The 15,316-nt window shown below is 42.3% G+C and overlaps 1 protein-coding gene across 1 annotated transcript; it reads right to left on the bottom strand.

Moving 5' to 3' along the window:
• Positions 1–5: 5 nt before the first annotated feature.
• Positions 6–11,477, bottom strand: LOC102782115 (uncharacterized). Its single transcript, XM_006786699.3, has 19 exons — positions 11,351–11,477; positions 7,892–10,056; positions 7,099–7,231; positions 6,845–6,965; positions 6,647–6,751; positions 4,830–4,917; positions 4,575–4,736; positions 4,383–4,436; positions 3,813–3,913; positions 3,497–3,625; positions 3,290–3,386; positions 3,132–3,201; positions 2,789–2,925; positions 2,450–2,676; positions 2,203–2,268; positions 1,856–2,060; positions 1,580–1,678; positions 954–1,142; positions 6–647 (listed from the first exon to the last, which is right to left on the bottom strand). The coding sequence occupies exons 2-19, from the start codon at positions 9,761–9,763 to the stop codon at positions 414–416; spliced, it is 4,089 nt and encodes a 1,362-aa protein (XP_006786762.2). The 5' UTR covers positions 9,764–10,056; positions 11,351–11,477; the 3' UTR covers positions 6–413.
• Positions 11,478–15,316: the final 3,839 nt, after the last annotated feature.

The following is a 15,316-nucleotide window of genomic DNA, read 5'->3' as shown; positions in this document are numbered from 1 at the left end:
TGATTACACTGAATGAGCATTAGCAACAACAAGATTCTGAAAGCATTATTTATTAAGACATAAAAACCCCCCAAAAAAAACCAACAACATGTACAGCAAATACTTGAGTGCTGAAATCAGCACTTCATTAAATATTAAAGGATAAATTATGACTCAAGTTTAAAATAAAATAAGCATACTGTAATACAGTTAATTCACACTTAAAGGAATACGTAGCAGACAAATGCTGTGGCTTTGAACCTTAGTGCTGATTTGAAGACTAATGGTCTCATTCTTAAAGTCTACGGATGTGTTCAGTTGATCTAGACGTTTCTATTAGTTCAGTAGAAGTAAGTGCAGTTCTGATTGTGAGAGACCACAAACACATACACTCATGCTGGTGGTGTACATCTCATTTCATCTCAGTCTTTCCTTCACAGGAGCGACTCTGTTCTTACAGTTTTTCCACTGCGTCTTTCGTCTTTCAGGGGCTTCCCCTCGCTCATCATCCTTGACTTCTCTTTGCCGTCGCTGTCCACGTTTTCTTTATCCTTTTCCTCCTTCAGCCTCTTCGCTCCTCTCCTCTGGTCCTTCTCCTCTCTCTTCCTCATTTCCTTGAGCTTTTTCTTCAGGGCAGAACGGTCGCTTTGACTGCACACGCCCAAAGCCTGATAACAAAAGTGTGTGTTTAAATGGGGGACTAGTGGATTTGGTACACATGCAGTTTTGGACCTCACACAGGAAACAGACTTCACATTTAACAAGAAGCAAGTTTAAAATTTGTTGGTATAAAACCTCAATCACTTGGACTACTTTGTATCAAGGCTACCCTGTTGTGATTACTAAGAAACACTGCAACCAGCATGAAGAGCAGAGGTTTAGTCACCTTGCCCACAATAAATCGTCCTATATAGTTACACCACAACACAAAACATTTGGCTCCTGCCCCCAACAGCAGTAGCTCATCTGCTGACCTTGAGTTTCTCACTGTCCATGTTGAGAAGCTGTGTCCCATCCACACCCCTGGCGGCAAACTCTGATGTGTATTTATCCATGTTCATAGCGATTAACCACAGACACACCTGCTGGTTGTTCCACTCCAAGACGGGTCGACTTTGCCACTGATTGTTGTTGTTCGTGGGAACTGGGTCATCGTCCAAAGTCTGAGGGGCATGAGAGAATATAGCAGGAGAAGGAAGCTATGATTAAAGAGATTAACCTCCTAAGACCCGAACTCTTCCACAGCATGCATTTTTAATTTCTTTGATATTTGGGCTGATTGGGGCCCAAGAACGTCAAAACAAAGAATTACCAGATTTTTTTACCTTATTTTTGTTTTTAAGAAAAGAGCCACATACGAGGATATTTGTTTAAAATTTGGATAGAACAGTAGCAGTATAATGTCCTCGTAAGTGGATATCAGGCCCTTGTAAAGCAAAATTGAGTATTTTGGTCTAAATAACCCAAAATGTGATGTCCACATATGTGGATGCCAGGTCCTAGGAGGTTAAAGAGCCTGTGTGTGAAAGCTGGACGGAGAAGGCCCAGGGGGTGGGGGGGGGGGGGGGGGGGAAGCAAAGAAAGGGAAGGATAGACTCACCTCAGTGGAAGAAAAGGTGAAAGTGTGAGAGTGTCCAGAGAGGGAGTGATCAGACACATGACCCACCATACTGGAACAGCCCACTGGAGAGCCAATACTCTGGAACCAACAGAAATGAAACTGGGGTGCCTAGATAGCTCATTATCTACTGCATATGTACAAAAGCATGCGAGCCAACTTTAAATGGGGTTTTGTTTGTATGAGATTGCTCTACGTCAGAAAGCTGAGGCAGGAAGAAGGGGCCACGCTGAGAAGGTTGTGGGTTCATTTTCTTACCTGCTGTCTTCTCCCTGAGGTGGTCAGGTACGGCAAACTGCTGCTGGATACAGACCGAAGTCTCTCCCGCCTACTCTCCCCTTCCTCTTCCTTTTCTCTTCCTCTCTCGCCGAACCAAGGAAATGGCAGGCAAGAGGGCATGGAGGTGACAGAGCCTGATGGAGAGACTTCAGCAGGCTCATCCAACAGGTCAACACTGGATGCCCTGGAGAAGAGCAGTTATGCCCTCATTAAAAACGTATGCACATTTTTCATCTTTGTCAAGAGCAGTAGTGTTCAAAACAGATGTTAGGTTCACATCTTTAAAAACCATTCTCCCCCACCCACCCATATTAGTGTCACCACACCTGTTGCTCACAGACGTCCTGCTGCGTTTTTCGCTTCTTCTTTTGCTGAGAGACTTGCGAAGGCCACTAAAAGAAATATTAAATAAGCTTTAAAGAGTAAATACAAGAAAAAAAAAAAAATACCACCAGCAAAATTTCACTCAGTGCCACATTCAGTATGTTTGGCAAAACCATCAGAACTCTGAGGCTGAAGAGCAATTTAAGGCTTTAAATTTAGAAAGTGTGAGCCAAAATAAAGAGCCGCCACCTGAAGTCGGGAAATTTCCTTTTCGATTTTCTAGAGGTGGAGGATTTGCTCGGTGAGGACGGGGTGGTATCCGTGATGTAGATTGGAGGGGTGAAGACGGAGTTGTTTGCAGCTTGAGGACTGAAGGCTGGGAACGATGAGGTGCTGGACATGTCGCTTCTACTGGTTCGGATCGCTGTGGGTGCGGACAGTGACCGTCCCTCTTGTGTTTTCAGGGCCCCTTCTTCCTGTAGTGAGAGAAGACATGATCACAGCTAGAAACTGCATCTCTTTCACCCCCGATTCATTAATTAAAAAAAAAAAAAAAAAAAACACGCGAACAACAAAACTGTTCCTTACCTCTTTTCTGAAGCTCTCTCTGAGTTTGTCTCGTGAAGGTGGTTGGCGCTTGGATTTCTGGGCTAGCTGAGCCCTGGCTTTGTGAGCGCTGGAGTCTAAACGGCTGGTATTAGGAACTGGAATCGACCAGTCTGTGCCTGAGACAAATGCATAAAAGCCTATTTAAATTAAATAATTTTCCATACTGAAGTTGCATTAGACAACTCAAAAAGCTTCGAGTTCCTCCGCTTCTGAAGCTAGAAAAATAATAAAAATATAATTTATCATCAGTAATATGTAGAGCCAGCTGCCGAGTCAAACAGACATGCAAAGACACTTCACTGTCACCAAAACTGATGCTCACCGGTGTTTGAAGTGTCAGTTGAGTGGCTCTTTCCCTCAGATACTGGCTCTTTTCCCTCTAGCTGTGCAATCTGTGATACACAGTGAGAAACAATGACTACAGAGAAATGTCAGGATCAGGTAAATAAATCCTCAAAGCACTGAAAAGCCTCCACTCACCTGGATTTGAAGCTTTTCAATCATCTCTCTGTGCTGCCTCTCCTTCTCCTCCATTTCTCTCCTCAAATCTGCCTCCCTTTTCTCCCCCTCTTCCTCTCTTAAAAACCACATTAAGTCACATGTAAGACACCTTGGTGCAGTTTTACTAACTTGCACAGCATGCTCACCAGTAACACTTTTAGGGAGTTAACAGGATTTCACGAGTACCTGCTCTGGTATTCTCTGACCAGTCTCTTGGCCTTATTGTATTTGATCTCCAGGCTTTCTGATTGGCTCTGGGCATCAGCCAGTCGCTGGCTTACAACTCTGCACAGGGTCTGGGCCTCTTGCCAATACCTGATAAACAGAGTGGGATTCATTAGCACCTTATCAACCCACATCATAATCTTCATTGTATTTATCAACAGTCTCCAATTGCAGCCTTTAATCTTCATGCCTGCTCCGGTAAAATGTTTTTCTATTCCATACGCTCTAGAAAAATATCACAAAAATGGGACAACGCATTGAAGCTGCTCAACCGTACTTCTCTAGTTTGTCTGCTTTGTCCTCTCCATCCTCCACTTTTTGCTCCAAGTCAGCCTTCTGGCTCTCCCAACAGGCCTGCTGCTCCTCCCAAGCCTTTAACTAAGAAACAGACAAAACTATATCTTTATGCAATGCAAGCATGTCATGTGCACAAGAGGAAAAAAAAAAAATGTCTTCCCAAAATAAGGGCCTTCATGTTGTTAGATCATATGCGTCAAGACACATTTGTTGGAGAAACGACACACTTCCTCTTGCTTTATTTGTGCCATCAAAGCTGTTGAAGTAGTCAAAACTCAACACAGAAGAAAGAATTCTTTCAGAATGGCTTTCACCAACCCAGTTATGTCACAGTGGTGATTACTTCAAGTCAAAGGCAGAAAAAGCAGGGCTTGACGAGGAGTGCTGGAAAGCAGCCATGTCCTAATAACTCCACTCTGTGCCGTCTCATACGCAGTTAAATGGGTCAGATGCTTCCAAATTTGGATGCGAAGGTAGTGTATTGAAGTGAGTACAGTCATTGGTTTGCGAGTGAGAGACTGAGAGCCTCAACCTCAACTGAGTGACCTACCTGTTCTTTAGTGTGCTCAAGTCGGGTTGCTTTGCTTCTTAGTTTGGACTGAAGCTGTAAGCACATTCAAGAGCAAATTCATGAATAAACCTGGACATATTAACAATTACAAGAAAGAACGCAGACTTTCAGCATTTCTTTTAGTTTTAGAATATGAATCCAAGCTAAAACCTCTGGTTGAACACAGAGTACCTGCTGGTATTTGAGGCAGAGCTGGTAGTTGTCTAGACCCGAAAGAGCGGACACATCCTCCTCTTCGCAGCCGTCATCCTCCGCCTCCTCTTCATCAAACACCAAGCCCTTCTCTGATATGCTGCAGTCATTGTCCTCCACTCTTCTGCCATCTCTTTCTCTCTTCATATAGAGACAGACACACACACGCACAGTTAAATTGAACAGAAATAGTTCAAACAAGCCAACCTCCCCCACTTCTACAAGAGGACACACCTTTCTGCTCTTATCCATTTCCAGGCTTTCATTTATCAGTCGCGCCACCTCGCTCTCCACCCCCTCCTTCTCTCGGCCAATCAAAAACCTGAAGGAAAAAGACAAAAAAAATTTCCCAGAAATCAGACACAGGTGTGATCAATCACTCCATCTCACCACACACCTGTGCAGATTGTGTTAAATTGTGTGTTTTACAGCAGACATTCTGGATGCTTTTTTAATTTGCAGACTCATGGCAGATCTTTCAAACACTAAAGTGCACCTGAGAGAGACAATTAAACACTTATGTATTCTTTGTCTTTCATCAGCTGGTGAGACATATTATCGCTGCACCCCTGCAAGTCATAAGCGGTGATGTTTATGAAGCAGGATTTGCCATTTGGCAGCTGTGCCCCCTTGCTTCTCACTTTCTCATCCTCACTAGGAGGAGCTATCCCACTTTTCAGGTGTCACCAATAACATTAATGATGGCATGACAACTAATGCCAGTCAGCAAACACAGATAACAAGTGCAAAAGTACAAAGGCGACCCCTGAACTAAAGCAGCCGACTGGGAACTGATTCGTCATTATTATTTACTACCGGGTTCTTCCTGCTGTGGCGTGTCAATGTATTCTGAGTGTTGGTGGTACGCTGTCATCGTACCCTAGTATAGCTGCAGGCGCTGACTGTTTTTAAACATGCTCTAAATGTCGGTGCATTTACAGACACTCAGATTATCCAAAAATGTTGGATGCGATTTATAAACGTTGCTTCAAAGTTTATATCAGAAGAAAAACCCCAAAACATTGCGGTGTGCAAAGACAGACCACATGAGGGTGTCATGAAGAGGAAATAATGAGCTGATGTGTTCATTTCTGGTATTTAAAGATTTGCCAGATGACACCCAAAACCTACAATATGAGGTGCTCAAGTGTTTATTATAAAACAAATAAATTTAAAAAAAAAAAGCTTTCTATTAGTGTTTTTCATTATGATCTGAAGGGCTGACAGACAATCCTGCACACTGTGGCAGACTTAAGAAAATCTTAGACAGTACTGTGAAGAATATATTATGTGTTAACCAAATTAAACTTGCAAATACAATATCACCCTTATGATAAAATACTAAAAATATCTGAGAAGACTTTATTTATAGCACTAACATTGTTTCATCTTTATATAACTTTTAGACATCTTAGGAGGCCCTGTCACTTATCTTTGCACATTATTTTTAAAGTGGCATATCAAAGAAGTGCACAAACACACTTTTATATACCGTTTACCAAAAAAAACGATGTTGGAGTCCGCATGCTTTTTTGCGCCACCGACCGGTTTAATGTCAGACAATATTTTCACGGACCGGCCTTTAAGGTGTCGCGGATAAATACAACAAGTAAAATGATACAACCAAGACAAAAACTGTGGTATTTTGTAAATATAATAATAAAAGCAAATTCACTGTGTAATTGTGTAACTTTATTAGCAGCGTCCTCCTGAAATGCGCCAACAACATTGAGAGTAACGTCCTCCTCTCTGCCCCTTAGTGCTCTCGGGTTGCTATGGTAAATATTTCTTTCAAAATAAGACACAACTACAACACGGGAAAAGACCCAGGGAAACCGAGTTAACGATAAAACCCCTGAAAACCATAAATTTCATATCCTAGTCTCAACTCTTGCGGCCCAGTACCAAACGACCCACGGACTGGTACCGGTCCATGGCCCGGGGGTTGGGGACCGCTGGTCTAAGGTAACAGCAAAAATACACAAAGCTGTTCAACATAACAAGAATCAGGACGTGTCACAAACAAGAAAACTTGCTGTGTGGTAACTTACTTGACGAGACCCGATGTGTTCTTAAGGACTGTGGCTGCAAACAGCTGGGAGACTCCAACTAAACTCACTGCATCCACCTCCACTATCTGGTCATTCACCCGAATCCTTACAGAGATAAACACATACAGACTGAGGAGAGTATCTACCTTTATCTTGGTTTTATTCAGAGAAAAAAAAAATAAAGACACTAAAGCTAACCTTCCATCCTTCTGGGTTGCTCCTCCTTCAGTGATTGTCTTGACAAAGATGCCGAGTTTTTCCAGTCCCTGGTCAGCACCTACACCCATCCCAATGATGCTGATGCCGAGTCCATCTTCACCTAGAGGGTATGGGGAAAAAAAAAGGTAGTGAAGACATTAGGAATTTATCCTTACATTAGCTATATTAACTGCTAAAAATCATTAGACGTTTAACAATCAGAGGAGAGAGGAAAAACAGATGCTCATACAAACCCTTTTTTATCTCCACTGGAAAAACATCCATCCTTTCCACTCTCTTCTCTAGCTCAAACTCAGCCGAAGCAGACACTGGGTCAATATCTTCATTGCGTCTGTCATACTCTGCATTAGAATAGGTGTTGTACACCTGAAACACACCATTCATCATGCAATTAAGGCCTCAACTTAGATTAACATTGATGGCAATTTTAGGCTAAATGAAAATGCCTGGTTTTTTTGCATTCTTATCTGGTGCATATGTTCACTGTGGGCTGACTAGAAAGAGAACCATCTGCAGCTATTGACACAACAAGACCCTGTTTATACAGACAAATGTGGTTAGTGCGAGAGTCGGCATCGGATCGAGTAAATGCAAAGACTTGAGCAAACTGTACCAACAATTACAGGATTGCAAAATATCTAAGTGTACACACACAACTTCCATGTGATATTTACTGATGCCACACTGACCACTGCTACAGTAGTTTGTTATAAATCGATCCAGATTAATGCCACGGGATCTTTTTCCGGTGTAAAGGCAGCTCTGAGCCGAGCGCTGACAGAGGGAAGCGTGCGGAATCTTGTCTTTCCGCCTCTCTTAATGGATTAGAAACATTGCTTTGGGCTAACACCTCGCTTACTCAGATTCAAATAGCAGCTGGAACTGACAGTCACACAAATCTACGACAAAAGAGCTTCTCAAGTGCATGACTTTACAGACCTTGCAGCTTTCAATAAAATGAGCAATGGTAGCTTAAAGCCTGCAAACCCTTAAAGTTTGCGTTATTTTTCACAAAGGTTTCCCTACCTTGATTGGTGCCGAGCAGAACTTGACCTTCCTCTCGGCAGATCCATCCTCATTCTCCTTGTCGGAAAGTTCAGGCACACCGGGAATTTCCTCATACTCCAACAAAAGCTGGTTTTCCAACTCTTGTCTTGGCGGAGTGGAAAGCTCTGGATGGGACTGGGATTCCTGATCATATGCAAAAGCCTTGTTCTCAATGCCACTGATTAATGTCTCTTCTTTTTGGGCCTCCTTGCTGCCTCCTGCTTCAGTGTTTCCATCACTACCTCCTCTTAATGCTACATGCTTGACCTCCTCAGTTGCAAACTCTGCTTGCAGCTCAGGTGTTCTGCCTTCTTTCTTCCTACTTTTCTCTTCTTTCCCATTTTCCCTTTCTTGACTTTGTCTACATTCCTCCACTCCACCTTTGCCCTTTCCCACAGCCTTGTTGTAAACTTCCTTCTCTTGCACGATGACCCTTTCCTTCCCACCAGCACTTTCTTCTACCACTGCATCAGTCATTTTTTCCCTGTTGCCTCCTTCTTCTGTCGACTTCTCCTCAGCCCGTGCTACGAACTCTCTGTTCTGCTCCTCCCTTCCACCCTCCCATTGTTCACTCACCTGCAGATACTTGTCTCTTCCAACTTCCCTGCCATCCTCCGTTCCTCCTTTCTCTGTCATGCTCCCTGACAGCTCCTTCTGGTGGTCTCCTGATGAAATGATTGGTCCAACATTTCGTACTTGTAATACCACCCTGTTTTCCAATTTGTAAGGTCCCTGTGTTTCCACACTAGGCTCCTCAAACACATCATCCACTGAGGACTCTTCACCTGGAGCTATACTAATATATGTCACTTGATCCTTAATCCAGCATTTATTCTCTTTCCACTCCTTCCCTTCTTCATTCTCATCACTTTCTGATGACTCATTTTTTATGCTGACCAACTCTGCCCGAAGCGTCTCCTCAGGGGTCAAGCAGGGGTTAAGACAGGATGCTTCTCCCTCTGTTTGTGATACTTTGATTTGATCGTCTTTGTCAAAATAGTTGTACTTGTTGGATGCATCGCCAGGTATATCTGAGACGGGGGATTTAGGGCACCTTGTCAGTGAAGATGGTGTAGAAGGCTTCAGCAAGGAAACATTTATGATATGGTTCATGGATTTGTCTTTATCTAAGCCATCCTCCTCTGTGTTCCTCCTTTTCCCATTTCCCTCTTCCACCTTTTCTACATTGTTGACTTCTACTTTCCAATCTTCCATCCCCTTGCTTCCCCTGGCAATCAGGGGTTTTGAAACCTGGCCTCCACCACCTCCATCTTCCATCATCTTGCTCTCAAACAATCTTCGAGTTACAGAGAACTTCTGTGCCAGAGCAGCTCGGTCAATATCTGTAATTTCCTCCGCTCTGGATGGTTTATCTTTCAGGGAGGATTCTGGGATAGAAATATTTGTTGTTACAGTGCTCAGAGCAGATGAGGAATTGATGACTGAACACCTGGATCCAGGAAAAGGTGAAGTCTGGAGCTGTATGCTAGGATTTGGGGGAGAAATAAGCACCGTGGAGCCAGAACTTGGCACTGGGCCGCTATCTTGTTTCAACTGCTGGCTGTCCATTTGAAGAAAGATGTTATCTCTGATTTTGGTCCCCCTGGTGCTGTGGATTCTACCTCTGCAACCTGTGCTACCACTGGTGCTGGTGCAGGACATTAGGGGCTCTGACAGGCTGGACTCCAGCTTGTTACGGTGCACAGCAGAGCGCTGAGCAACAGCAGCAGATTTGGTCCCTGGCTGTAAACTGGTCCCAGTGTCGAATGAGCATTTGATAGCATGGAAATCAGATTTGTAAGTTATCCTGTGAGGGGAGGCACTTCGGCCTTTGCTCTCTGTCCGCATCATTGGAAAATTTGGAGGTTCTCTCGCTAAGAGAGAAACTGTGGACAATCTGAAATAGATGCTTTTCGTAGCTAGACAAAGCACCTGGGGAAAGGCAAATGTTTGAAGACTTGCTGGTACAGTGAAATTGTTGCAATAAGGCAAGATATTCTTGACAAAAGCTGGTGGTTTACAAGTTTACTGCATTTGTGTGATGACAGCAAACATTAAAGGCAGGTTCTTGGTCTGGGAAGTTCATTGTCATAAGGTAGACTCCAGATTCTTCAATTCATTATCACCACCACAGTGAAAATCTCCTGAAAAGCACATTAAGAATATCTCAGTAGGCGTACAGTGCAGACATGAAATAAATAATACCTTTTTAGGTGCCTCAAAATCTATAAAGCATTGCTCTGTCCTTAAACCCTTGAATCAAAGAAGAAAACAAAACCCTAAATCTCAGTTACTGACTGAGACAAACTATCCAGTGCCAGGATTAAGAGCAACACATTTTTAAAAAATACTCACTCTTTTATCGAAGAATTTCAATCGCCAGAACAGTTTAAAAGATAAAAACGTCGCATGTAGACGTTTTTGTATATCTACTTGACACAGGTATCCACAATTAGACTTGTTTGCGGTCCCTTCTAGGCAATCACAACATTTACGTTTACACGCCCTCAAGCATGCGCATTTTTGCACTTCTAATGTCAACGACAGTCTAAATCAGTTTATTTAGATTATTGTTCCCTTAACGTTTTAGGCAAAAAAAAAAAAAATCCAATTAGATAAATTAATTAGTCACATTAACGGAAACTGGCTTCAAGCCCTGGTCAGTTCAGCTTTCTTTTCATTGCAACCCTACACTCACCTTTCTGACAGCTTACTGCAAAAGCAGTGTTTTTCTTGGCACGACTTCCTCGGACTAACTGTGACTAGCTAAAACTGTCTCGCAAAAATTAAATCGCAAATTTGTCGGTCGGAGCTCGGATTTCACGACGGCATGTGAAGGCAGCAAAGTTCACCAACCTGGCGAGTGTGCGCGCGCAGTTTAAAGGTCGCGGGCTCCAGCGCGTTAGGGCTCGAGATCCAGCGGTTAGCTAAACTACAAGAAAGTAACTGGAATATTAAAGTAATAGCTCTTTCTCTAGACCGTCCCCGACAGTTTCGTCTTACCATAAAAGTGCTGCTGCTGTCAGTCGGTGCTGACGGCTCCCTTGCTGAGATAAATACAGACAGATGGCGACTCATGTCTCTAAATACTGTAAATGGATTATCCCCCTGTAATCCTGTGTAAACTACTCCAGTAACTGTGTAGCACTGACGGTGAGTGGGTACCAGCCCTCGGGCAAGTTAGCCTACATTTAAAAAGCCAGTTGTAACATCTGTGCCCTATAAAGTATTTATCTTTAGTGGAAAGTCTTATTTTGGTCACTAAAGCCTATTACAGTCCCATATTTAGTGGTGGTTGTTAACCATTGTGAGGCTAATAATGCCATCTGTTGTAATACCTGTTTTGTAGCTTTCCCCCATATTATTGCATAATGCTAAACATGGTAGTTCTCTCTTAAACTTCTACCAAGCATGCAGATCTGTGCTACATCCACTTACCTTCACCTGTTTCCTGCTTCTCAGCATCACTGCCAGAGTTGCTGTCTGTAGTAAAGAAAAAATGTCACTCTAGCAGAGCCTCTATTGGGCTCAGAGGCAGGCTTGGTGTGAATATTCACCTGTGTGCATGATGCAGGTTGGTGCAGTCAGCCAGATCTCCCACTGTCTACCTGTGTGTGTGTGTGAGGCAAAATGGGAGCAGTGATGCAGCACCTGTGTGTGCTCTTGCCTTGTGTGTCTGTGTGATGCCAGTGGGTGAGTAGGTGCAGTACCTATGTCTGTCTGAGAGGTTGGCTTGTGTGGCAGATGGGCTGGACTGGATTTCAATGGACTGGACTGAACCGTGCAGAGCCGGAGAGTGGTTCTGCTTGCTATGACCTGGATCTGACAGGAGACTATTGTCCCAGGTGGCACTGGGACCTAGTTGATATAAATACTGGCCAATCACAAAAGCCTTCTTCTGAATGAGGCTAACCAAGAGAGGGAGGGAAAATGAAGGGAAGATGGAAATTGAGGGAGTGATGTCGCGGTGGGCGACAAAGTCAATTTTGAGAGGTAGAAAAGTGAGCGAGGCAGAGTAAATGAAGACAAAGAATGGAGGCAGAAAATCTAACCTGGAATGTGAGAAGCAGTAGAAATGTAAAAGACTGAAGAGTAGAGAAAACAGCAAATTGTAGGTATGATAAATGCTGTGAACTGACAGCTAGCCCCCTCTGTTTTAGTCAGCAGTGTTTCGGATTGATCGCAAGTAAGATGAGAAATACAGAGCCCTGTTTGTGCTGATAGCTCTCAGGTCACCTTGAGTTGTACAGGAGTTTCTGTCTTTCTCTCCTCAGATTGACATAAAAAAAAAGACGGTTACAATTTAGACACAATAATAGACCCGTCAGTACTTGTGCCAATGCATAGGTTCTCTTTGCAGCAGTGCTATTGTGTTTGTGGGTTTGTGGACAGTACTACTGTACGGCTAGTGTGCTGCTAGTGTGGAAAATGGAGCTAAACAATTGCTGTCAGTGTCTCTGGAGAACAGATTTGTCACACACCAGCACATTTTCTTTGTTGTTCTTATTGAGCTTTTATTTCAGTTTCACCTGTTTTGTTGCTTTATCACAGATTGTATGTTTCAGTATGTATCCCAACATTTCAGCTGATATGCAGCATGAAACTGCAGCACAGAAATTGGATGTGGACATATATTTACCATTAGTACAGCTGTTCTGTTGTTAGTCCACCAGAGAGCACTGACGGCTTTATTTCATGACCTCAGTGAATATAGTCCTTTCAAAATCATGTAGGGATTATTGTACATATTTTAACTATATATCCATTCATCCATTTTTTTTTAAAATATTAGCCAATTTATTTAAAAAAAAAGTCTAAACTTACTCTGACTTACCCCAAATCCAGAAAAGTTGGTACATTGTGTAAAATGTAAACAAAAGCAAAATGCAATCATTTATAGGTCTCATGCTCCCATATTGTATTCACACTAGAACATAAAAAAAACATGTTAAATATTTAAACTGACAAATTTCACTACATCATAATGATGTTTGCTTGTTTTCACTGTGTCTGTGTGGGTTACTTACTGCAGGTACTTTGGCTTCCTGCCATGGTCCAAAGACATACGTGATGTTTCTAAATTTGTAGCTGTGAATGTGAGCATGAATGGTGGTCTGTCTCTCTGTGTTAGGCCTGCAATAGACTGGCAACCACTCCAGGGTGTAGTCTGCTCTTTCCCTTATGACTACTGGGATAGGCTCCAGCCCAGCCATGACCCTGATGTGGATAAGAAGATGGATGTTTTCTGTGGTATATTGTGAATAAAATATGTGTTTATCGAGATCTAGATTTGCAAATATTTGCACTGAGGTTTTATTTATGTTTTACACAACATCTCAGCTCTTTTGGAATTGGGGTTGCAAATTTATAAACCCTGGTTATCTCTGAAACACCTATCATTGAGTACTGCTTTAGTAAACAGCAACATCATCGTTATTTAAACAAATTAGAAGTGACTGGCAGATGGTTTTACTATAATAGTTGACTGTATCGACTGTGTGTTTGTGTGCATGTGACTGAGTGTGTTGTTGTGTAGGCTGCATTTGGCACACAGCCTTGCCCCATATGGTTGTCTGTTCAGTCAGCCATATTTAAAGATTCCCAGTTTCATGAGGGAATTGCCTTCTATCCTCTGAGCATTTAAATGCAGACACACATTCTCTCCACTCAACTCATATCTGGGATGAACGCACAAGTTGTCAATTTAAATGAGCAAAGCACGATGTAGCTGTGCCGCTGCACTGCAGAATCCCTTTATACCGTGCTGGGACATAGTCTCACGTGTCCCTCAGGTGGCAGTTTTTATAGATCAGCTTGTGAGCATATAAATATGCACAGAGATACTGTTGTATTGCATGTGCACACTGCAGATGTCTCATTTTAAAAACATAAGTAATAGAGATCTAATCCTGTCCTGATGAGTATGAAGAGCATAAATGGCAGAGTTAAGCCTTTAGATGTCATTAGATCAAACATGAAAGATCATAAAAGATACTGCCAATGTACCAGCAATTTATTGTAAACTACAATAACAATAATCCTGAACCGTGCTTCACAGAGTATAAGCTTTACAGTACAAAACTGTCAGCTGTGTGGTTGCCAACAGTGTTTTATTTTAAAAGTATCAATCTCAATAAAGATGATATTATGATAAAATGTGTTATATTGTACATCTCTGTCCATAAAATACCTTATGCTTAATAGGGTTGTGATAGGTGTTATAATACCACTACTACTATAATACTTAATAGTTCTCCATGTACTCTATGTAGCTGTAATTTAACTTTAATTTCCAGACATTTTTTTTAAAATGAGAAATATTTAAAAAAGAGCACTACCCTTTGTGAGACAACTGGCGCGCGCGCGCGCGCACACACACACACACACACACACACACACACACACACAACCCCGTTCAGCTATCTTAGTGAGGACCTTCATTGACATAATGACATAATTTTCCCTAGCCCCTTACCCCTAACCCTAACCATTAAAAATTAATGCCTTACCCTAATACCTAACCATAACCTAATTGTAACCCTGACACTAAAACCACATTTTGAGGCCTTCAAACTTGTGAGGACTAGTGAGTGTGTCCTCACAAATGACTGTTGGTTCTCACAAGTATAGTAGAATGCAGATTTTGGTCCTCACAAAGATAGCTAGACAGGAACACACATACACGCAGATAGTGTGGTGAAAATTTCCTTCACCCTCCAGTATTACTCTCATGCGTGTTGAAGTGCCATTTTAAACAGATGCATTAAGGCAAGCGTAAACAATTGCATGCACACACATGCGCACACTCGCACACACACACTTTCAACAGGTGTACACGTTCACACGTTGTAATTAACCTGATGCAATAGAGTTAATATTATCAGTTGCCAGAATGAGGGGGTAAAAGAGGGCCCATCATGGGATCGTAACTCTCTCGCCTTCCTCCTTCTGTCTGACCTGCTGTGGTTTTTAAGTGCAGTCAGTGAAAATGGAGAAATTCCCTAAATTCCTCTAAATGCAATGCTTTCAATCTTTAAATTAACATAACTTTTTTATAAGATCACGTTTTCTCATATTACTGGTGAATTTCATGCTGCCTGCTGTCTCACAAATCTTTGCCTGATGACAAACTCCCTTGAAAATAAATACATAGATTTCCTTGTATGAAATCATACATGATCCTGGGTGGGTTTTCAGAATAGGGATCAGAGATGAAGATGGAAAATGATACACTGTGTGGGTATGATGAGTCTGAAGAATCCCCAATAACAATGTCAGCCTCTGCTCTTAAATCCTGCTTTCTGGGAGGATTGTTTAACTGATGAATATGCTTGATATTTGTTCTAGCATTATTATCCTGTGTTATAAGAAAATAGCTGTGATATCTGAGATCAACTGTTAACA

The sequence above is a fragment of the Neolamprologus brichardi genome, chromosome 18 (genome assembly GCF_056152115.1).
Source record: "Neolamprologus brichardi isolate AB-2024 chromosome 18, ASM5615211v1, whole genome shotgun sequence".
Taxonomy (NCBI): domain Eukaryota; kingdom Metazoa; phylum Chordata; class Actinopteri; order Cichliformes; family Cichlidae; genus Neolamprologus; species Neolamprologus brichardi.
Note: the sequence above shows the minus strand (reverse complement) of the source record. Positions and strands in the feature narration are given on the sequence as shown.